Genomic DNA, 26,141 nt, shown 5'->3' on the forward strand with positions numbered 1-26,141 from the left:
CGTCATAGATTTAGCTGGTGGTAACTTGTGGAATAGACACCGGCTGGAATGCATTCAGGATTAGACCCACCCATTATATAACTCATTATATGGTTCTGTCCTCCATCTCACTAAATAGTCTATGGTTCTGTCCTCCATCTCCTTACATACTCTATGGTTCTGTCCTCCATCTCATTACATACTCTATGGTTCTGTCCTCCATCTCACTATATACTCTATGGTTCTGTCCTCCATCTCATTACATACTCTATGGTTCTGTCCTCCATCTCACTATATACTCTATGGTTCTGTCCTCCATCTCATTACATACTCTATGGTTCTGTCCTCCATCTCACTATATACTCTATGGTTCTGTCCTCCATCTCACTATATACTCTATGGTTCAGTCCTCCATCTCACTATATAGTCTATGATTCTGTCCTCCATCTCACTATATACTCTATGATTCTGTTCTCCATCTCACCACTATATACTCTATGGTTCTGTCCTCCATCTCACTATATACTCTATGATTCTGTCCTCCATCTCACTATATAGTCTATGATTCTGTCCTCCATCTCACTATATAGTCTATGATTCTGTCCTCCATCTCATTATATACTCTATGGTTCTGTCCTCCATCTCACTATATAGTCTATGATTCTGTCCTCCATCTCACTATATAGTCTATGATTCTGTCCTCCATCTCACTATATACTCTATGGTTCTGTCCTCCATCTCACTATGTAATATAATAATGGTGCCGAAGGAGAGTTTTACGATCCCTTAACCTATTGTGTATGATTTTTTGCGTTATTTGTAACTTATTTGAACAGAATGTTTCTGCCACCGTGTCTTATGACCAAAAAGAGCTTCTTGATATCAGGGCAGCAATTACTGACCCCGTACTGGAGGAATTGTTGTTCTTCAACGAGTCGGACGGGAAGGATTTACTCCAGACACCCGACAAGGCCCTCATCCCCGTCATTTGCAGGAGGAAAAGACAGAGGTATCGTGGATGACGGTCCAGGTGCCTTATAAGGATCCGTTGCAGAGAGGGTAATCTACCATTACCATCAGTCCTATTAGCCAATTTACAATCAATCGATAATAAAATAGACAAACTACGAGCCCATACATCCTACCAACGGGACATTAAAAACCGTAATATCTTATGTTTCACCAAATCGTGGATGAACGACGACATGATTAATATAGAGCTGGCGGGTTTTAAGCTTTTTCGGCAGGATAGAACAGCGGCCTCTGGTAAGAAACGGGGAGGCGGCCTATGCATATTTGTAAACAACAGCTGGTGCACAAAATCTAAGGAAGTCTCAAAGTTTTGCTCGCCTGAGGTAGAGTATCTCATGATAAGCTGTAGACCACACTATTTACCAAGAGAGTTTACATCCATATTTTTCATAGCTGTCTATATACCACCGTAGACCGATGCTGGCACTAAGACCACTCTCAATGAGCTGGATACGGCCATAAGCAAACAGGAAAACGCTCATCCAGAGGCGGCGCTCCTAGTTGCCTGGGACTTTAATGTAGGGAAACTCAAATCAGTTTTACCTCATTTCTAACAGAATGTTAAATGTGCAGCCAGAGGGGGAAAAAACTTGAGACCACCTTTACTCCACACACAGAGACACGTACAAAGCTCTTCCTCACACTCCATTTGGCAAATCTGACCATAGTTCTATCCTCCTAATTCCTGATTACAAGTAAAAACTAAAGCAGGAAGTACCAGTGACTCGGTCAATAAGAAAGTGATCAGATGAAGCAGATGCTAAGCTACAGGACTGTGTTGCTAGCACAGACTGGAATATGTTCCGGGATTCTTCCGATGGCATTGAGGAGTACACCACATCAGTCACTGGCTTCATCAATAAGTGCATCGATGACATCGTCCCCACAGTGACCGTACATACATACCCCAACCAGAAGCCATGGATGTCAGGAAACATGCGTTCTGAACTAAAGGGTAGAGCTGCTGCTTTCAAAGAGCGGGACTAACCCGGAAGCTTATAAGAAATACCGCTATGCCCTCCGACGAACCATCAAACAGGCATAACAAGATTGAATCGTACTCCAAAGGCTCTGATGCTCATTGGATGTGGCAGGGCTTGCAAACTATTACAGACTACAAAGGGAAGCACAGCCACTTGCTGCCCAGTGACACGAACCTACCAGACGAGCTAAATTACTTCTATGCTCCCTTTGAGGCAAGTAACATTGAAACATGCAAGAGAGCACCAGCTGTTCCGGATGACTGTGTGATCACGCTCTCCGTAGCTGATGTGAGTAAGATCTTTAAACGGGTCAACATTCACAAGGCCACAGGGCCAGACGGATTACCAGGGCATGTACTCCAAGCATGCGCTGACCAATTGCCAAGAGTCTTCACTGACATTTTCAACCTCTCCCTAACTGAGTTTGTAATACCAACATGCTTCAAGCAGACCACCATAGTCCCTGTGCCCAAGAACACTAAGGTGACCTGCCTAAATGACTACCAACCCGTAACACTCACCTCTGTAGCCATGAAGTGCTTTGAAAGGCTGGTCATGGCTCACATCAACACCATTATCCCAGAAACCCTAGACCCACTCCAATTTGCATACCGCCCAAACAGACCCACAGATGATGCAATCTCTATTGCACTCCACACTGCCCTTTCCCACCTGGACAAAAGGAACACCTTTGTCAGAATGCTATTCATTGACTACAGCTCAGCATTCAACACCATAGTGCCCTCAAAGCTCATCACTAGGCTAAGGACCCTGGGACTAAACACCTCCCACTGCAACTGGATCCTGGACTTCCTGACAGGCCGCCCCCAGGAGGTAAGGGTAGGGAGCAACACATCCGCCACACTGATCCTCAACACGGGGGCCCGTCAGGGGTGCGTGCTCAGTCCCCTCCTATACTCCCTGTTCACTCATGACTGCATGGCCAGGCACAACTCCAACACCATCATCAACTTTGCCGATGACACAACAGTGGTAGGCCTGATTACCGACAACGATGAGACAGCCAATGGGGAGGAGGTCAGAGACCTGGTCGTGTGGTGCCAAGACAACAACCTCTCCCTCAACGTGATCAAGACAAAGGAGATGATTGTGGGCTACATGAAAAGGAGGACAGATCATGTCCCCCTCAGGAGACCCCTCAGGAGACTGAAAATATTTGGCATGGGTCCTCAGATCCTCAAAAGGTTCTACAGCTGCACCATCGAGAGCACTGGTTGCATCACTGCCTGGTATGGCAACTGCTCGGTATCCCACTGCAAGGCACTACAGAGGGTAGTGTGTACGGCCAGTACATCACTGGGGCCAAGTTTCCTGTCATCTAGGACCTCTTTAACAGGTGGTATCAGGGGAAAGCCCTAAAAATTGTCAAAGACTCCAGCCACCCTAGTCATAGACTGTTCTTTCTGCTACCGCAAGGCAAGCGGTACCGGAGCGCCAAGTCGAGGTCCAAAAGGCTTTATAGAAGCTTCTACCCCCAAGCCATAAGACTCCTGAACAGCTAATCAAAGGGCTACCCAGGCCCCTCTTTTACACTGGTGCTACTCTCTGTTTATAATCTATGCATAGTCACTTTAACTTTATAGTTTTGGCAAGTCGGTTAGGACATCTAATTTGTGCATTTCACAAGTAATTTTTCCAAAAATTGTTTACAGACAGATTATTTCGCTTATAATTCACTGTATCACAATTCCAGTGGGTCAGAAGTTTACATACACTAAGTTTACTGTGCCTTTAAACAGCTTGGAAAATTCCAGAAAATTATGTCATGGCTTTAGAAGCTTCTGATAGGGTAATTGACATCATCTGAGTCAATTGGAGGTGTACCTGTGGATGTATTTCAAGGCCTACCTTCAAACTCAGTGCCTCTTTGCTTGACATCATGGGAAAATCAAAAGAAATCAGCCAAGATTTCAGCCAAAGACCTCCACAAATCTGGTTCATCCTTGGGAGCAATTTCCAAACACCTGAAGGTACCATGTTCATTTGTACAAACAATAGTGCGCAAGTATAAACACCGTGGGACCACGCAGCCGTCGTAGAAGGAAGGAAAGAGAGCGTTCTGTCTCCTGGAGATTAATGTACTTTGTTGCTAAAAGTACAAATCAATCCCAGAACAACAGCAAAGGACCTTGTGAAAATTATCGATATCCACAGTAAAACGAGTCCTTTATCGACATAACCTGTAAGGCCACTGAGCAAGGAAGAAGCCACTGCTCTAAAACTGCAACTGCACATAAGGACAAAGATCGTACTTTTTGGAGAAATGTCCTCTGGTCTGATGAAACAAAAATAGAACTGTTTGGCCATAATGATCATCGTTATGTTTGGCTGAAAAAGGGGGAGGCTTGCCAGCCAAGGAACACCTTCCCAACCGTGAAGCACGGGGATGGCAGCATCATGTTGTGGGGGTGCTTTGCTGCAGGAGGGACTGGTGCACTTCACAAAATAGATGGCATCATGAGGTAGAAAAATGTGGTGTATATATTGAATCAACATCTCAAGACATCAGTCAGGAAGTTAAAGCTTGGTCGCAAATGGGTCTTCCAAATGGACAATGACCCCAAGCATACTTCCAAAGTTGTATCAAAATGGCTTAAGGACAACAAAGTCAAGGTATTGGAGTGGCCATCACAAAGCCCTGACCTCAATCCCATAGAAGATTTGTGTGCAGAACTGAAAAGGTGTGTGCAAGCAAGGAGGCCTACAAACCTGACTCCGTTACACCACCTCTGTCAGGAGGAATGGCCAAAATTCACCCAACTTCTTGTGGGAAGCTTGTGGAAGGCTACCCGAAACGTTTGACCCAAGTTAAACAATTTAAAGGCAATGGAACCAAATACTAATTGAGTGTATGTAAACTTTTGACCCACTGGGAATGTGATGAAAAAAATAAAAGCTGAAATAAATCATTCACTCTACTATTATTCTGACATTTCACATTCTTAAAATAAAGTGGTGATCCTAACTGACCTAAGACAGGGAATTTTTACTAGGATTAAATGTCAGGAATGGTGAAAAACTTCCGACTTCAACTGTACATGTACAGTGCCTTGCGAAAGTATTCGGCCCCCTTGAACTCTGCGACCTTTTGCCACATTTCAGGCTTCAAACATAAAGATATAAAACTGTATTTTTTTGTGAAGAATCAACAACAAGTGGGACACAATCATGAAGTGGAACGACATTTATTGGATATTTCAAACTTTTTTAACAAATCAAAAACTGAAAACTTGGGCGTGCAAAATTATTCAGCCCCCTTAAGTTAATAATTTGTAGTGCCACCTTTTGCTGCGATTACAGCTGTAAGTCGCTTGGGGTATGTCTCTATCAGTTTTGCACATCGAGAGACTGAAATTTTTTCCCATTCCTCCTTGCAAAATTGGATTCAGGTCTGGACTTTGACTTGGCCATTCTAACACCTGGATATGTTTATTTTTGAACCATTCCATTGTAGATTTTGCTTTATGTTTTGGATCATTGTCTTGTTGGAAGACAAATCTCCGTCCCAGTCTCAGGTCTTTTGCAGACTCCATCAGGTTTTCTTCCAGAATGGTCCTGTATTTGGCTCCATCCATCTTCCCATCAATTTTAACCATCTTCCCTGTCCCTGCTGAAGAAAAGCAGGCCCAAACCATGATGCTGCCACCACCATGTTTGACAGTGGGGATGATGTGTTCAGGGTGATGCGCTGTGTTGCTTTTACGCCAAACATAACATTTTGCATTGTTGCCAAAAAGTTCAACTTTGGTTTCATCTGACCAGAGCACCTTCTTCCACATGTTTGGTGTGTCTCCCAGGTGGCTTGTGGCAAACTTTAAACGACACTTTTTATGAATATCTTTAAGAAATGGCTTTCTTCTTGCCACTCTTCCATAAAGGCCAGATTTGTGCAATATACGACTGATTGTTGTCCTATGGACAGAGTCTCCCACCTCAGCTGTAGATCTCTGCAGTTCATCCAGAGTGATCATGTGCCTCTTGGCTGCATCTCTGATCAGTCTTCTCCTTGTATGAGCTGAAGGTTTAGAGGGACGGCCAGGTCTTGGTAGATTTGCAGTGGTCTGATACTCCTTCCATTTCAATATTATCGCTTGTACAGTGCTCCTTGGGATGTTTAAAGCTTGGGAAATCTTTTTGTATCCAAATCCGGCTTTAAACTTCTTCACAACAGTATCTCGGACCTGCCTGGTGTGTTCCTTGTTCTTCATGATGCTCTCTGCGCTTTTAACGGACCTCTGAGACTATCACAGTGCAGGTGCATTTATACGGAGACTTGATTACACACAGGTGGATTGTATTTATCATCATTAGTCATTTAGGTCAACATTGGATTATTCAGAGATCCTCACTGAACTTCTGGAGAGAGTTTGCTGCACTGAAAGTAAAGGGGCTGAATAATTTTGCACGCCCAATTTTTCAGTTTTTGATTTGTTAAAAAAGTTTGAAATATCCAATAAATGTCGTTCCACTTCATGATTGTGTCCCACTTGTTGTTGATTCTTCACAAAAAAATACAGTTTTATATCTTTATGTTTGAAGCCTGAAATGTGGCAAAAGGTCGCAAAGTTCAAGGGGGCCGAATACTTTCGCAAGGCACTGTACATATTACCCCAATTGCCTCAACTAACCGGTGCCCCCGCATATTGACTCTGTACCAGTACCCCCTGTATATAGCCTCGCTTGTTATTTTACTGCTACTGTTGAATAATTTTTTGGGGCTTGTAAGTAAGCATTTCATGGTAAGGTCTACATTGTTGGTTAGGGGCTTGTAAGTAAGAATTTCATGGTAAGGTCTACGTTGTTGGTTAAGGGCTTGTAAGTAAGCATTTCATGGTAAGGTCTACATTGTTGGTTAGGGGCTTGTAAGTAAGCATTTCATGGTAAGGTCTACATTGTTGGTTAAGGGCTTGTAAGTAAGCATCTCATGGTAAGGTCTACATTGTTGGTTAGGGGCTTGTAAGTAAGCATTTCAGGTAAGGTCTACATTGTTGGTTATGGGCTTGTAAGTAAGCATTTCATGGTAAGGTCTACATTGTTGGTTAAGGGCTTGTAAGTAAGCATTTCATGGTAAGGTCTACATTGTTGGTTAAGGGCTTGTAAGTAAGCATTTCATGGTAAGGTCTACATTGTTGGTTAAGGGCTTGTAAGTAAGCATTTCCTTGGTAAGGTCTACATTGTTGGTTAAGGGCTTGTAAGTCAGCATTTCACCATAAGGTCTATGTTGTATTTGACGCATGTGACAAATAACATTTGATTTGATACTATATACTCTATGCATTCCTCTTAACAACTTAAAATATATATGAAAAATGCTTTTAATTTGTTTTTCATATCTTGCCACCATCATACTAGAATAGACGTTTCCTCTTTCTCCTCTTCCTATTTTAATGTTACTCTCCTCCTCCTCCTCGGCGTCCTAGCTCCCTCCTTTACATTTTGCCATTCTCTCATTCCATCCCTTTGTCGTTGTAACTCATCTTTTAGTGTGTCGTCTTATGGTGGCCACCTTCCACTCAGCAACACCATTAAAGAGAGAGATGAATGCCTCCATTAAGTCCACAGTTCGACCACCACGGCCGTCATCAAAGACTAACGGTATCAAGGATTTAATGAAGTCAGACTTAAGATGGGCTCATAAATCAGTCAGAAACAGTCTATCACATTGGAGGAGAGGTGGAGAGGAGAGAAGGAGAAGAAGACAGATAAGAGAAACAGAGAAGAGAGATGAGTGGAGGGAGATAGAGGAGATGTGTAGATTAGAATGCATCTTTATGGGCTTGTTTCACAGACATACAGGTTTATGCAACCATATTTCTACTTTGTATTAATGAGCAATTTAGTGAGGGAACTGGGAAACTGACATTCTAACTTATTTGCAGAGCCTTCCGGCTACAGAAGTAGAGTGAGAAGGGGCAGTCCAGAAAGAGAGAGAGAGAAAGAGAGAGGGAGAGAGGGAAAGAGAGAGTGAGAGAGACAAAGGAAGACAGATAGAGGAGAGAGAGGGGGGGAGATTGAGTGAGAGAGAGTGGGAGCAAAAAAGAGGGAGGGGGGGGGCGAGAGAGACAGCGGGAGAAAGACCAAGAGAGTCTGGGTTCATTCAAGGCTATCAGTCGTGTTTCCCCGGCCGTCAGCCTTCACGTGCAGAATGATCAACACTCTGAAAGCTATGAATCCTGACCTATTTTACTCAAACTGACACAAAAATCCACTTTGAGTGGCTGTCTTGCGCTCATAATCTCTGTCTGCATTGTGCCCCATGACTTTTCAGCCTCACAAAGAACACACTTATTCAAAACTCTACATGCAGTGTCTTAATATATTCATTTTGATATTAATTCATTAATTGTTATTAATGTTAATCTGTTCAGCCAAACCGAAAACTATTAAATGATAAATGAGAGATAGCGCCTTGAATTACTTAATTTGCATTAATTTGTGGTGGATTCAACAATCATCCAAAAATTTAAATTATGAATATTCATATGTTAAATACTGTACTTAATATTATACATAGTCTATTTAATTGTGTAACAATTGTGTAACAATTGTGTAAGATGGGTATGTTGGTTTGTTTTAATAGGGTTGGTAAGTCGTGACTAGGTATTATTAGATATTTGCCGTTCTTCATCACAACAAGTATGTATGCCAACATGCTAACATGGGTCTTTCATTCCGATCTGCAGTGATCAGCAAGGTGAGTCTGATGTACCAACTGCATACAGTAGCTCAGGCTAAGCTAGGTGGAGAGATATGCCCTGTCCTCACCTGTCATCATGTTAGCATACTACATTTTAAAGTGTGTACCGCATGTATTTGGCTATACATGTATATATTTTAAGTTTGTCAAATACATTCAACAAATGTAATCATGGTGACATCGGCTGGGTTCAAACTAATTTCTCTCTATTTAACACAAGCACATCATTTATTTAAACAATTCAAATCATTGAGTTTTTTTAAAATCCCGTCACTGCTAATCAAAGTGGAATTAAAACCCTGGAATGAGTCAATGAGAGGATGAACAGTAGACTCTGACAACAACAGCGAGTATCAGTATCCTGACTGATGCAGAACATCACTTGAACACGAGGATACTTCATTGAGAATAATTAGCATGATGAGTGACTGATAATGGCATAAAAGAGTTGAGTGTTCTGGTAATGAGGTCCGTTTTTCTTCTCGACAATCCCACCATTATTTTGCTCTCACAACATTGTATTTGTCATCCGGGTAGCACTTAGCTATGAAATATGTCAACAAACAGTCAACAGAGCGTTGAATAAAATGCGTTGTGATTCCTCTATTCTGACCATAGTATCTGCTTCCAGAGACCCTGTTCACACTAGGGCCAAACCAGAGACCCTGTTCACACTAGGGACAAACCAGAGACCATGTTCACACTAGGGCCAAACCAGAGACCATGTTCACACTAGGGCCAAACCAGAGACCCTGTTCACACTAGGGCCAAACCAGAGACCCTGTTCACACTAGGGACAAACCAGAGACCCTGTTCACACTAGGGCCAAACCAGAGACTCTGTTCACACTAGGGCCAAACCAGAGACCCTGTTCACACTAGGGCCAAACCAGAGACCCTGTTCACACTAGGGCCAAACCAGAGACCATGTTCACACTAGGGCCAAACCAGAGACTCTGTTCACACTAGGGCCAAACGAGAGACCCTGTTCACACTAGGGCCAAACCAGATGCACAACCCATCAGAAGTTCTAAATCATGTGACTGGGTAGGGAGCAGGTAAAGAGCCGTTAGAGAGGAGGAAGAAATGGCTCCTAACGTGAACAGGGTCAGAGAGGTCAAACCGCTCCTTGGTCAGTTAAATGGTTAGTACGGTACGGTGGCCCCAGGACAGAGGTTTAATACCCAGAAGGTACTGTAGTAGCTAGAGGGAATGCCTCTGTGCAGTCCAGCTGCAACATCCAGGAGCGCTAAGCCCTCCAACCTCCCTCTAGCTAACAGCATTAATCACACAAATACAAGTGCACACACACACAGACACACACAGTGTTGCTGTCCTCTACTGCTTCCCTCCCATCAGTCTTAGTTAGCCAGGCACTCCGAAGGGAGAAAGCCCTCATGAAGATCTGATTAACAATGTAAGTACCTATAAGCACATGCCTCAGCCTTGCAGTCGATATGCTCTAATACCCACAGGCTTTCTAGTGGGACTTCATCTACCACATCGGGAATAGGTTGTTCACCTGCTAACACTAAGATTAGTCTCCTCTCAAATACCTGAATCTGCTCTGCTGAGATGAGGGGAGGGTTTAGAGAGATAGATTGAGATGTATGGAGGAAGTTGTTGATTTACACTTACATGCATTCACAGAAACACATAAGCAAGTCCTGAAACACCCTTGAAACACACCACAGTGCAAAACAATTAGCGAAACACAGACTCTTTTCGAAACAGTAACAGAATGAAGGAGTTCTCCAATTGTCCATGATGCAGGTTTGACTGGCCTACCATTCTCACCAACCCAGATCAGCCATACAAGACACTGGAACAACGAAATGTTGGTAAACTAGCTTTTATTGTTTAAAGAAATTGTCAAAGAAATGGGTGCTTTTTCCTAATTGAATCATGGAATGGGGTTGTTCAATGACAAACATGTATTGTGTTTAAAATCTATTACTTGATGGTTTCATTTCAGAGAGACAAATAATCCAGTTTGTTTTGCAAAAATGGTACATGTCCACCTCACTCAGATAAATCAGTAGGACCGCAAGGTTTAACACACTCAAATGTCACAAATTACTACATTTCTACTAAAGAACCGTACAAATTATACATTTGTGACCTCAATATATAAAAATAAATTAATGTAAAAAATGCAGTAATATGAAATATGTTTGTAAAACATGAACATTTGACATTTTAGGCATTTAACAGATGTTCTTATCCAGGGCCACATACAATTAGTGCCTTCATTTTCAGATAGCTAGGTGAGACAAACACATATCACAGTCCAATATACAGGATAATGTTCGTAATGTTTTGTACACTGAGTGTATAGCGTTTTGCAAAAAAATCTATGAATGAAAAAATGTATAACATTAATATTTTACACACACATGAAGGTACCCATAAGAAATCATTTCTGAGGAAAAAACAACTGTACCCTGAGAGAACATCACGTAGAGGCAGACTGTGTGTGTGTGTGCTGCATGGACCCAGCACATTTTACGACACACAGACACCCTGCGTGTTTGTGTGTGTGCGTGCGTGCGTGCATGGAGTTTCCGTTCCATGGTTCCGTGGCTTGCTGAACATCCTCTTCGTGGCACCCAGCATCTTATTCAATCTGAGTCGAGTGAGATCGCTGAGATAACCGAGAGAACAAACAAGTTCTATACAGAGGACTCATTGTTGAGCAGTGATATTTAGTCTGAAGTTAAACTACTAAAACCAGTTAGAAAGTGATTAAATAAATTGTATCTCTTAACTATTTTTCTTCAATGTGGGTATCAAAATATTGGTTGGTTTTGTGGTCTCAAACCAGTAAGCTTATCATCATTCTTCATCACGAATATGGGGAAAATGTAATTATTTACAATGAAAAATGTGGGAATGTTGTTCCCTTGTCATATAACTTGTCATATTTACTATCAATATAGCATTAAAAATAGTTTTACAGATTGCATTTTGGCAACAAAAAAAATGTTTGATGCAAATATTGGGTTGTGGCTGAGACAACCTGGTTACATTTGGGTCCTGAGGCAAAACCAGTTGAGAACCAATGTTGTAGAGAACTGTTGACCTGAACTAATCCCCAGACTGATACCTTCTGGCTCAGTTGGTAAGGGCGTGGTGCTAACAATGGCAAGGTTGTGGGTTCAATTCCAGCAGGGATCACAGCCAAGTTCAAATTTCAGGTTTCAGGTTTATTTGCCAAATATTGAGTTCTCAATCAATCAATAGTCTCTGGAAATCAATCATTCCATCTCTAAAGGCTCAAAGAGTTCAGAAATAAACTCCCAACTGTTCTTCTTCCTCTATCCAACTCCAACTGTTCTTCTTCCTCTATCCAACTCCAACTGTTCTTCTTCCTCTATCCAACTCCAACTGTTCTTCTTCCTCTATCCAACTCCAACTGTTCTTCTTCCTCTATCCAACTCCAACTGTTCTTCTTCCTCTATCCAACTCCAACTGTTCTTCTTCCTCTATCCAACTCCAACTGTCCTGAAGCTTTTAGTTCAACTCTTAATCAACTGAGGGGACAAAGGGATCATCTGGATCAAATCCTATACTGTCTACGACTAGTGGCAATCCACACACAAGCATGCACACACACGCACGCACAGGGACACACACAAACACACGCCCACACACACATATGCAAGCACATACAAACACACACACATACACACACCATCACCCTTTCCAACACTTCTCTTCCCTCCTCTTTTTTCCCTCCATTCAAAAGACTGATGAAATGGTGCTTTACTGTAGGATAGACCTCTAGAGTCCCGCTCTTAGACAACAACCCCCCACCTCTCCTCCCTCCATCTATCTCTCCATTCATCCCTCCATCCCCCGCCGTGGACTCTGTGCCAAGCCCGCCAACTCGAGAGCACTCTCTCCCTTTGCTGTGCCTTTGTGATAATCACAATAACAGAGTAGCCATGCAGAGGGCTTTCTGTTGAGCCCACGCCAACCAGCCTGGCTGGCACAGCACAGGGAACCTCTTGAATGCCTCATTCACACTGCCTAACCCATAAGATCAACACTGTAATGTGCTGGCTGTGATATTTTCTTTTTCACATTGTCCTTTTTACAACATGGTTCCAGCCACTATGGTGGATGTGTAACCAGGCCAGTACAGCTTGGTTTGACTTGGCTCGGTTAACCCCTATAGTGTGAATCAGCCTTAAGCCTGTACCGTAGGTTTCACCATCTCTCTAGCTAGCTAACCACAAATACTCTGCCTCTCCTCGACACTGTTCTGCTAGGGGCTAGAGCATCATAGTCATGCGTTAAGTCTTCTAACGATCAATGTGTTCAGCAGCTGGGACTGGGACTGGGGCCACCACCACTTTCTCTTCCACTCTGAAGATTCCTCTCTCTGTATCTCTCTCTCCATCTCTCCATCTCCGTGTCTGTCTCTCTCTCCCTCTCTGTTTCCTGCTTAGAATGGCAGCAGAGCTGAGCCATTTGCCCCTGTGTTTGCTCTGTGTACCTTTCAACATGTCAAAAGTAACTAAGTCATCACTTCAGAAGAGAACATTAGATTTCTGCCTGGCTGGCAGTGTCTGTGTTGCCTGCCTCATCAGACAATTGTCGGCTTGCACACACACACACACACTTTCTGTATGAAACCAGTGTCAAATACATAACAATATAGTATACAGTACACCAGCAGGTCCCCCTCACAGGAATGTAACTGATAAACAGCCACACACAGCCACCCAGAAGGTTCAACCTCCTACACTCCTAGAAAAAAACAGCGCTCTCTAGAACCTAAAAGGGTTCTTCGGCTATCCCCATATGAGAACCCTTTGAAGAACCCTTTTTGTTTCCAGATAGAACTGCTTTGGGTTCCATGTACAACCCTTTCCACAGAAGGTTCTGTCTTGGACCAAAAAGGGTTCTTCTATGGGAACAGCCAAAGAATCCTTTTGGAACACACTCATAGGCCAGTATGGGTATAAGGTACGTGTATATAACACCTCACCTGAAACTACTCCATTTCAAATATTTTTTCAAAAGAAACATTGAACATCTCCAAGACAAATGCTAGTGTAAAATCAGGTGAGCTAGTTATACTCTTTTGGCCATTTTCTAGTGTTTTGTGGTGGAAAACTACAAGGGTAGAGTATAACATGTCTTGACAGGCTAGAAAAAGCTTTTATTTTTTATTTGACAAGCTGGCATTCAATTGCCCCTCCCTGTTGCACACAACAAGATTCCATTCCCTCTGTCACAAGAGTCTTCATGGCTGATTTAAGATGGAATCGTCAACCCTGTTACTTTATTTGGCACTTAATAGGCACTTACTATAGTAATTATTTTATTTCACCTCTTGAGATGGGAAAACCATGAACATGTGCTCTTCATGACAGAATGTTAAAATGAGGTGAAATCAAAAAAAAATTGGACCAAGCTTCACTTCTCAAAAGGCACTGAATTAGTGTGTGTGTGTGTGTGTGTGTGTGTGTGTGTGTGTGTGTGTGTGTGTGTGTGTGTGTGTGTGTGTGTGTGTGTGTGTGTGTGTGTGTGTGTGTGTGTGTGTGTGTGCCTGTATTCACATGTAAGGGGAAAGGGGATGTACATGTGTGTGTTGTTCGGTGGTTAAAATGTTATTAAACCCTTTGCCCACTGTTACAGCACAATATGTGTGTGCCTGTTTTTAACACTGTTATTATGATTGATTATGATTGAATCGAGTTGTTTTCACCCTCTCAGCCTATCAGATCGCTGCCAAACCAGCCAATCAAAGCCCTCGTTACACACAAATCCCAGTGGCAGAATCTGAGCTGGCATACAGTTAGGCATCCCTGGGAAGCAAGCACACACACACACACACACACACACGCACACAGGGACTGGAGAACTAAGCCCCTTAAATCCAATTTAAAACCTAACCATAAAGATTGGAGTACTCCTGTCCCCTGCACTTACTTAGACCTAAATGAAATGTTGATTTCATTGAGATTAATTATTTCTCTTAACACTGCTTTCTTTCTCAGAATGTTATGATTGTTGTATATTGTTTGAGAGAGAGTCGGGATTCCAGTGAAGGGATATTTAAGAGAATTTGTGTGTGTGTGTGTGTGTGTGTGTGTGTGTGTGTGTGTGTGTGTGTGTGTGTGTGTGAGTGTGTGTGTGTGTGTGTGTGTGTGTGTGTGTGTGTGTGTGTGTGTGTGTGTGTGTGTGTGTGTGTGTGTGTGTGTGTGTGTGTGTGTGTGTGTGTGTGTGTGTGTGTGTGTGTGTGTGTGTGTGCGCGCGCGCGTGCGTGCGTGTGCGTTTACCACAAAACTGTAACAAAGTGACAGGAAGATGAAGGGTGTATTAAACAATGCATCCTCTGTGTATGACTCAAAACAACTAGAACTAGGCCTATATGATTTGAACAAATAGGTCCTATAGAACAAAGAATCCTCTCCCCAACAACTGTGTCAATATAATCCTCACACAAAACACTCCTCTATTAGATTAAACCCATATGAATTTGAATTTAAAGGATCATCTCTATTTTCGTGGAGTGACTTCATGTCATCATCTCCCGTTATTGTGCCTTTTTTCTAACTGTTAAAAAAAACATCAAATTGCGTAGCCCGTGCGTAATCTTATAACGCGCGTAATGAAACAAGGTTGAGTTCGAACTGTACATGTTGTCACTCAGTCACTTCTACAATCAGATATTCTCCTTGTAATAAAATCATGACACGGATGCATCACAACACAGCTCGCAGACACTATTTTCCTCCATAGCACAACAAGACGTTTATATTGGTACTGATTATCTCTGCTCTATATAGCCTATAGGCTGTAAACCCAAACAGGATGAACCCAGTAACCCTCTCCGCCTCCCTTTCAGTCTCAACTCACCGCCCCTTTCTACACACCACGTTTACATGCACACCAATATCCCGTTATTGTTCGGGATACTCAAGTATTCGGTTTTGAATTGACGCATATAAACATCATATCCCGTTTACAATAACCTTAAAAAGCTTGAATCCCGGTTACGAGAACCCCGGATAAAATGCCTGGGATATGCTGATGTTAGATGGGATAATGTGGCATGTAAACATCTTCTCCTGTTTACTGTTGTTTTTCGTGGTCTGCGCAGGCTCCGTTTCGCATACCATCGAAAGGGGAAAGGGGGATACCTAGTCAGTTGTTCAACTGAAATGTGTCTTCCACATTTAACCCAACCCCTCTGAATCAGAGATGTGCGGGGGGCTGCCTTAATCGACTTCCACGTCTTCGGCGCCCGGGGGACTGTGGGTTAACTGCCTTGCTCAGGGGCAGAATGACCGATTTTTACCTTGGGTGTTATGTGATGTTGTCATCTGATTGTCAAACAAATCACTTCAAGAAGTAGGCTACTTGCACAGTTCGATTCACCAAAATTCCACAATAATTTATTTTGCTGATACTCTGTACTGGTCCGTATAGCCTACTGGTTACATTCACCCCTAATATATACAACGTTCTGCTTATAATTTCCGAAATTTGGTAAACCCTATTCTAATATCCGACATTTGGTAGGCCATTTGTTTGACAACTGTAGTTAGACAGGCCTACATGCAGCTTCTCTTCTGTCATAACTTGTTGACCCAGAAGACTAAACAAAGTATTTCACTAGAATGTCTTACATCGACAGAAAGAATGCATAAGTAATCTCGTTAACACCGGTAAAATTGTATGTTTCGTTTAGGGACCGGAGAGAAAACGTAATAACTCAAAAACGGTGTAAAGATTGGTATTGTGCAAAATGTCCAAATGTGATCAGTTTGACAGGTTTTATGGAAATGAAAAGTTGAGAAAAAGATCCGTGTCAAACACAGTACATTCGCATTTTCTCAAGATTTGCTGAAAGAAATAACTCATATTTCTCCACTCCTGTGCCCAAGACAAAATGTAAATGTGTTGTATAATTTTACAGCAAAAAATGCATAATTCTGCAGGAGTTGGCCTACAGTTAGTGTCTATATTTCAGTTACTATTCCATTTAACCCACATGAACTGGATAAATTGAACCTTGTGAGCGGGATATCAAAGGTAACCAGTTTATCCCGAATATGACCTTAAGCGGGATATGAGCAACTATCCGGAATTCTGTGTGCATGTAAACGTGGTCATGACTGACTGCACCGTGGAGATTACAGTGGGAAATGTGAAAGCCTGAACTCGTTAGAAACAATACTTTACTTTAACCATCAGTTGAGAGACATCAATTATTATGGCTGGAGTCTGAACAGCCGCCTGCAGTTTAAGATACAAAACCCAAACGAAATTATCAAAAGGCTAAAATGTATTTTATGGAAAGACAGTGGCATAGGCCTGTAGGCTACCCCCTATCAACACACACACCATCAACATATAGAGGCTAATTATTATGAATGTCAATAGGCTGTTACTGTACCTTCCATCCAGCTGAACTATTGCTGTCGCCTTTATCCTTGAAATAAGGGACAAAGCGCACCATCCAATCGTAAACCTGCGACAGAGTGAGTCTCTTCTCCGGGACACTCTCAATGGCACGCGTGATGAGGTCCGCGTACGACTGGTTTCCCCACGCGTTCCTCCGGGACGACTTGGCTTTGCGCAGCTGGCCAGCCACGTCGAGGGAAGCCCCCGACATGCATGTAGGTGCGCCGGGTGCGATAGGGACCGGGGCGCCGGATGGATGTTTGAGCTCTACGGGTGCGCCACCTCTTCCCTCGGCTGCTCCGCCGCGGCATGTCGGCACGTTGTACTGAAGCTGCTCCAGTTTGATAGATGCCAGGGGCAGACCTCGATTTGCTTCATCCACTCCCCGTGGGAAATCCTCAGGACACGGCGGCAGCGGCCAGCATGACCGAGGCCGGCCCTCCAGCTCGTATTCATGATTGATTCCAACCTGATGCGCGTCCATGCCGTTCTTCTCCATCATCAGCATCTATCCGTCTGGATTAACGCCGGAGAGGCAAGGTCACAGAGAATGAAACAATCCACTATAATCCTCCAAATGCCTTTGGAATGGTTCAAATAGCCCAAACGTGCCTTCTTGCCTACAAGCAACTGCTACTGTCTGATACAAAAATCTGATAAAACAATATCAAAAAGCCAGGAGAGGCGTGGAGTGGGATCATTCTGGAAGAGCATGTATTCTCTATGCAGTATCAGAACAGACCATAAACAACATGCATCCAGCGCGCAGCACAATAAATAAACTAGGTCCAGGTGATGGTTAAAAATCCATTCTCAAACTCATGTATAGATTCAGCAACACAGACTTGATGAATTGTGACTAGCCTAATGTCCCTTTGAAAACGGTCTGCTGCAGCAACAGTTGATTCCCTTGTCCAACGGCTATACTGGCTGGCAGGCTTTGACGATATATTCGATCAAACCCCAGGATTAAAGCCAATAAAATGTGACTGTCTCTCAAGAAGTTTCCACACGCTCACTGTTTCTGTCGTCTAGAATCTCCTCTCCGTCTCCTCTGCAGATTGGTGACCGGCTTTTACTCACACGCAAGCGCTCACGTGAAAACAGAACACGCACTCATAGCTGATAGTAACACACTGGCTGACTGTGCGAACTGCGCGCAATTACTCCGCTTAAAAATAGGCTCACTCTATGAATCATTTATAAACCCGCAGAATTCCAGACGAAAAAAGCCTCGCAGGCGGCTCGTGGAGCATGCTCTGTTTGTGTCTTCCTTCTCTCACGCCACGAAGACGCCCTGTCATAAATGCATTACATGTCTTTAATAACCTCCCTTATTTCGTAAGATTTTTAGATTATTACCATATCCTATTCCTTCCACATTGGTACACCGGTGTGTATCAGTCAGTGATGTTTGAGCATCAAGCGACTAAATTGTAGCGTTGAAGAAGTGCCACTTACACACACTTAGACAAGGCTTGGAACAAGGCACTCCCTGTATAACAGGTTAAGTGAAAGGGAATATCTATACTATTCTGTATACAGCATCGTTTCACATTGTTACTCCACGTTTTTATTCACAATTCTTAAAATCCCTTGGGAAATTCGATTTGATTGTTTAATGTTTATTGATTTGGGAATAAATAGTAAGGCCTAAATAAATACCAATTGATGGGGAACGAAATATTGTGCTTTAGCTATTGAAATTGTGATGATCTTCCATGTCCTGCATATGATCGTCAATCAAATGTATACCTGTTGCTGAGAGAGACTGGGATGAGCATGAAATGTTCACCTCAAGAGTGCGGCATCTATAAACCTAGAATGTCTTATTGTGCACGCCAGTTCAGTTACATCAACTGCCAACACTGTATTTAATCATTCTAATATGTATTTATTATTGAATAAATATTTAATACAAAATTATGACCGGGTTAATTAATGCTACCAAATAAATATTTCTTAATTTAAGCATGAGCGTCTGCCAGATTCCCTATACATATTCCCTATGTCTGAGACAAGAAAATCAGTAAAGCCGAAATGACATATCCTTTGAAATAATAATTGGCTCGCGGTTTCATTTCATACCATGCTTTCTCTGCACGGGTGATTTCTCCCAGCAGATAGAGAGGGGGACGGGAGCGACAGTTGTGAATGTCACACTCAATTGGCGCCCGCGGACTGCAACCATGCCCACGTCTATAGGGGGGATTCTGCCTGGGCAGCGATCCAGTAGCACTGCCTTGTGTGACCCCTCATTGGGTTCAAGTTGAGGGGTATCCATACTGAGCTCATTCCAACTCAAGTGTCTCTCTACTTATCATTTTATGCATTGGCTGTTATTCTATAAAATTAAGGGGGCTTTGTCTGTTATGCACATGTAGTTTGATATAAAGTTATTATATTCGACTATATTCTATTCTACTTCATTTCATTATATTCTACTATATTATATAATACACTAAGTGTACAAAACATTAGGAACACTTCCCTAATATTGAGTTGCACCCCACTTTTGCCCTCAGAACAGCCTAATTTCATCGGGGCATAGACTCTACAAGATGTTGAAAGCCTTCCAGAGGGATGCTGGCCCATGTTGACTGCAATGCTTCCCACAGTTGTGTCAAGTTGGTTGGAGGTCATTTGGGTGGTAGACCATTCTTGATACACATGGGAAACTGTTGAGCGTGAAAAACCCAGCAGCGTTGCAGTTCTTGACACAAATCCGTGTGCCTAGCCCATACTACCATACCCCGTTCAAAGGCACTTCAATCTTTTGTCTTGCCCATTCACCCTCTGAATGCCACACATACACAATTCATGTCTGAATTGTTTCGAGGATTAAAAATCATTCTTTAACCCGTCTCCTCCCCTTCATCTACATTGATTGAAGTAGATATAACAGGTGACATCAATAAGGGATCATAGCTTCACCTGTAATTCACCTGGTCAGTCTATGTCATGGAAAGAGCAGGTGTTCTTAATGTTTTGTAAACAGTGTATATTCTATAATATATTCTATTCTATAACCCCATTATCCTGTTTTCTATGGAAAATCCCCTGCACTATTGACAGCTTGGTTGTCACGGGCAACCATATCCTCAAATGCTGGTATAGTGGAATGCTTTCATGGTGGCTAAACAAGTCTATCACAACATGAGATGTGAAAGAGAAAGAGTGGGGGACAAGAGGAGGGAAGGAGAGGGTGAGAGTGACAGAGGGAAAGAGGGAAAGAGAGAGTGGGGTGGGGTGGGGCGGGGCAATACAATGAGGGGGAGGGGGAGGGTTGGGAGATGATGTGTGTGAGAGAAGGGGAGGGTGAGAAGAGAAGGAAGAGTAGAGTGTGAAAGAGTGAAGGAGAGGGGGGAACAAAAACAGGAGGGGAGGAGTAGAGGGTGAGAGAGAGGGAAAATGAGGGAGAGATGCCATAAATGAGAAACCGAGGGGTAATTCAAAACACATGGCCCCTGCCCTGCGGTCTGGAGAGGAGATTTTTATGCACCACAGTGAAGTTGTAACTGGAATGCGGTGTGACTCCTATTCTATGGAATGCAAACACTGAAACACTGCCAGCTGAGTTGAGTGGAGCTGAGCGGATGTGTGTAGTGATCTATTATAGCCCGTAGCAAGCTAAGCTTTTGGGCATTGGCACTGACAAACAACCATGGAATCTGCAAAATCAAACAACAGCAACAACAGGAGAAAAATCAGTGAACCAATGAACCTCTAGCTAACTACACTGTAAATAAAATAGTTTTGTTTTAATGGTAACTTACTGACAGTTAGTTACCTATAAATTACTGTAAAATAAGTATTATTAATTTAAGGTAACATACTATATATTTTATACAGTACGTACAGGTAACTGGCCTGCCAGTAAGTTACCATAAAAACATATATATTTTTTTTTTTACAGTGTACCTTACCAGGATTACTACTGATGTGTTTACTGGGATGTAATGATGTCACTCCCACCCTTGTGTTGAGAAACAACGACGCTCTGACTGACTATAGCTCCAATTAGGCATGTCAGAAGAGTAGACTCTCACATGTATAACACGTGAGGCATGTCCACTGAACAAAATGTATCCTTTTAAAAACCCTTCTGAATTTGACTTTGAGAGCCAGACTGCATTCTTGCGCTGTACTGTTCAGGTACTCAACTGTGAGCCCAATCTTAGCTCTAAGACCCTTTAACATCCCTTCATCTCCCTCCCTCTCTTCCTCTCAATCTTTCTCTCTTTCTGTTCATCAATGATGTTCCCTCCCTTTCGCGCTCCTTCCTCTACAACCCACTGCTGTTACATAAGGAGAGCTGTGGGTGTTGTTTTGTGGTGCGACTTGGGGGTTGTGTGTGTGTGTGGTGTGCGCGTGTGTGAGTGTGTGGAAACAGCGGGAAAGGAAGTCTGGTTGTCTGCAGCCAGTACACAGCCCATGGTCATCCCAGGAATATGTCTCCTCCTTGGGCCTGGGCTGCCTGGAGGCTTGGGCTGCAGCCAACCATGTGACTTCTCAATGTGACAGAACCATGGAGAAACACTCCACTCTCCTCAACTCCTAGCCTGGTCCCACGTCTGTTTGTGTCATTTGATGTGACAATGACCATAGCAGTTGGTTAGCATGAATAGATCTGGGACCAGGCTACTCAACTCTTACTTCTCTCACTTTTTAGTACTTTCCCAAAGACAAAAAGGCAGTGTTTTATTTTACTCCCAAGGATTGCCACTGGCGGTAGTGTGTTGGTTTGACTAGCACTTCCTGCCTTTTATTAGGTGGAAAGCAAACCACAATGCAAAATTGGCCCTTTGATGAATACCAATGTGGTATTAGTAATATTTAAAGGAGATTGATTCTTGAAGAATCCAACTTAAAAATGCCTCATTAGCTTAGTTCAACTGGCGTACCACATCAGAACCCAAAATACAGTTGAAGTCGTGAGTTTACATACACTTAGGTTGGAGTGATTAAAACTCATTTTTCAGCCACTCCACAAATTTCTTGTTAACAAACTATAGTTTTGGCATGTCGGTTATGGCATCGACTTTGTGCCTGACAAGTCATTTTTACAACAATTGTTTACAAACAGATTATTTCACTTATAATTCACTGTATCACAATTCCAGTGGGTCAGAAGCTTACATGCACTAAGTTGACTGTGCCTTTAAACAGCTTGGAAAATTATGTCATGGCTTTAGAAGCTTCTGATAGGCTAATTGACATTATTTGAGTCAATTGGAGGTGTACCTGTGGATGTATTTCAAGGCCTACCTTCAAACTCAGTGCCTCTTTGCTTGACATCATGGGAAAATCAAAAGAAATCAGCCAAGACCTCAGAAAACTAATTGTAGGCCTCCACAAGTCTGGTTCATCCTTGGGAGCAATTTCCAAACGCCTGAAGGTACCACATTCATCTGTACAAAGAATAGTACGCAACTATAAATACCATGGCACCACACAACCATCATACCGCTCAGTAAGTAGACGCGCTCTGTCTCCTAGAGATTAACGTACTTTGGTGCAAAAAGTGTAAATCAATCCCAGAACAACAGCAAAGGACCTCGTGAAGATGCTGGAGGAAACCGGTACAAAAGTATCTATATCCACAGTAAAATGAGTCCTATATCGACATAACCTGAAAGGCAGCTCAACGAGGAAGAAGCCACTGCTCCAAAACCACCATAAAAAAGCCAGACTACAGTTTGCAACTGCACATGGAGACAAAGATCGTACTTTTTTGAGAAATGTCCTCTGGTCTGATGAAACAAAAATAGAACTGTTTGGCCATAATGATCATCATTATGTTTGGAGGAAAAAGGGGGAGGCTTGCAAGCTGAAAAACCCCATCCCAACCGTGAAGCACGGGGGTGGCAGCAACATGTTGTGGGGGTGCTTTGCTGCACGTTGTGGTGCACTTCACAAAATAGATGGCATCATGATGTAGGAAAATTATGTGGATATATTGAAGCAACCTCTCAAGACATCAGTCAAGAAGTTAAAGCTTGGTCGCAAATGGGTCTTCCAAACGGACAATGACCCCAAGCATACTTCCAAAGTTGTGGCAAAATGGCTTAAGGACAAAAAAGTCACGGTATTGGAGTGGCCATCACAATGCCCTGACCTCAATCCCATAGAACATTTGTGGGCAGAACTGAAAAAGTGTGTGCGAGCAAGGAGACCTACAAACCTGCCTCAGTTACATCAGCTCTGTCAGGAGGAATGGGCCAAAATTCAAACTTATTGTGGGAAGCTTGTGGAAGGCTACTCAAAACATTTGACCCAAGTTTAACAATTTAAAGGCAATGCTACCAAATACTAATTGAGTGTATGCAAACTTCTGACCCACTGGGAATGTGATGAAAGAAATAAAAGCTGAAATAAATCATTCTCTCTACTATTATTCTGATATTTCACATTGTTAAAATAAAGTGGTGATCCTAACTGACTTAAGACAGGGAATTTTTACTAGGATTAAATGGCAGGAATTGTGAAAAACTGAGTTTAAATGTATTTGGCTAAGGTGAATGTAAACTTCCGACAAACTGTATAAGGTTGTTTTACTCCAATGTTTGTAAACAAAGTAAATGTAGACAAACACTATATAGCCTCAAACATGGTTAAACAATTTTGATATCAAGGATGGTCAGTCCTTGCAGCCATAGTTGTGTCTATGAATTTGAGAGGGGTTACATTTCTCCAGGCCCAGCCCTCAGCTTTTTACCAAAACAGGGGTGGGAGTACACTTTGTTGTTGTTTCAACTGCTGATTCCCGCTTTAAAAATTCCCCTTCAGCACACAGTGTTCCGTGTTCAGTGTGCCCTGTGTGTGTGTGGCAGACAGACAGTCTTCCCTCTGCCACACCTGCCTAAGAGAGATTTAGCTAACACTATCCGACACCTAGCGCTAATCCTGTTTCAGATTGCATCCTCATCCATGAAATCCACTCACACAGGGAGTGAAAATACACAGTGATGCAGTGCAGGCAGAGGTGTTACAAAGATAATCTTCCCCGTCACTTTCGTCCTCTGGTTTTAAGGAAACAGAAAGGAAATTTCACAACTAAAGAATTACAGCAGTCTGATGGATGAAACCAGAGCCATATTGTATGGTTGAGACGGATGAGAGAAAATAAATGAGAAATAGGTCTGGCTGTACAACCGATTGGCAAGCGTACTGCAAATTGAGAAATCATGTGACTAAACTGATTAAAAAGAATAAACTACACTATGAAACAAAAATATATGACAAAGAATGATAGTAAAAAAGCTTTGGAGGCGCTTAAATGAAATTTTGGGCAAAAAGGCAAACTCCGCTCCACCATTCATTGAATCAGATGGCTCATTCATCACAAAAACCATTGATATTGCCAATTACTTTAATGATTTTTTCATTGGCAAGATTAGTAAACGTAGGCATGACATGCCAGCAACAAATGCTGACACTACACATTCAAGTATATCTGACCAAATTATGAAAGACAAGCATTGTAAATTTTGAATTCTGTAAATTAAGTGTGGAAGAGGTGAAAAAATGATTGTTGTCTATCATCAATGACAAGCCACCAGCGTCTGACAGCTTGGATGGAAAATGACTGAGGATAATAGCGGACAATAATGGCACTTCTATTTGCCATATCTTCAATTTAAGCCTACTAGAAAGTGTGTACCCTCAGGCCTGGAGGGAATCAAAAGTTATTCCTCTACCTAAGAATAGTAAAGCCCCCTTAACTGGCTCAAATACCCGACCAATGGGCCTGTTACCAACCCTTGCTATACTTCTGGAAAAAAATTGTGTTTGACCAGATACAATGCAATTTTACAGTAAACAAATTTACAACACTTTCAGCACACTTATAGGGAAGGACATTCAACAAGCACAGCACTTACACAAATGATTGATGATTGGCGTCTGAGAGAAATTGATGATAATATTGTGGGGGCAGTTTTGTTAAACTTCAGTGCGGCTTTTAACACTATCAATCATAGTCTGTTGCTGGAAACACGTATGTGTTATGGCTTTACACCCCCTGCTATATTGTGGATAAAGAGTTACTGGTCTAATAGAACACAGAGGGTGTTATTTAATGGAAGACTCTCCAACAAAATCCAAGTAGAATCAGGAATTCCCCAGGGCAACTGTCTAGGTCCCTTGCTTTTTACAATCTTTACTAACGACATGGCTTTGAGTAATGCCCGTGTGTCTATGTATGCGGATGACGTAACACTATACACATCAGCTACTACATCGACTGAAATTACAGCATCAAAGAGCTGTAGTTAGTTGGGTGGCAAGGAATAAGTTAGTCCTAAATATTTCAAAAACTAAAAGCATTGTATTTGGGACAAATCATTCACTATACCTCAACTAAATCTTGTAATGAATAATGTCAAAATTGACCAAGTTGAGGAGACTAAACTGCTTGGAGTAACCATGGATTGTAAACTATCATGGTCAAAACATATTGATAGAACAGTAGCTACGATGGGGAGAAGTCTGTCTATAATAAAGCGCTCCTCTGCATTCTTAACAGCACTATCAACAAGGCAGGTCCTACAGGCCCTAGTTTTGTTACACCTGGACTACTGTTCAGTTGTGTTGTCAGTTTTCAACTGGCTCAGAACAGCGCAGCACGGCTGGCCCGTGGATGTACACGGAGAGCTAACAATAATAATATGCATGTCAATCTCTCCTGGTTCAAAGTGGAGGAGAAATTTACTTCATCACTACTTGTATTTGTGAGCGGTATTGACATGTTGAATGCACCATGCTGTCTGTTTGAATCACTGGCATACAGCTCGGACACCCATGCATACCCCACAAGACATGCCAGCAGAGGTTTCTTCACAGGCCCCAAGTCCAGAACAGACTATGGAGGTGCACAGTACTATATAGAGCCATGGTTACATGGAACACTATTCCACATCAGGTAACTGATGTAAAATTAGATTTTAAAAAACCAGATAAAAATACACCTTATGGAACAGTGGGGACTGAAACACAAACAAACAT

General features: G+C 42.5%; 1 protein-coding gene across 1 annotated transcript in view; it reads right to left on the reverse strand.

The window, feature by feature from the left end:
• Positions 1–18,371, reverse strand: part of LOC109903228 (forkhead box protein O6-like) — a 51,176-nt gene extending 32,805 nt beyond the window's left edge. Inside the window, exon 1 of the mRNA XM_020499873.2 lies at positions 17,128–18,371. Coding sequence (XP_020355462.2) covers positions 17,128–17,643 — 516 coding nt within the window. The 5' untranslated portion in view covers positions 17,644–18,371. The remainder of the gene's footprint in view (positions 1–17,127) is intronic.
• Between the last annotated feature and the right edge of the window lie 7,770 nt (positions 18,372–26,141).

The sequence above is a fragment of the Oncorhynchus kisutch genome, linkage group LG14 (assembly GCF_002021735.2).
Source record: "Oncorhynchus kisutch isolate 150728-3 linkage group LG14, Okis_V2, whole genome shotgun sequence".
Lineage (NCBI taxonomy): Eukaryota > Metazoa > Chordata > Actinopteri > Salmoniformes > Salmonidae > Oncorhynchus > Oncorhynchus kisutch.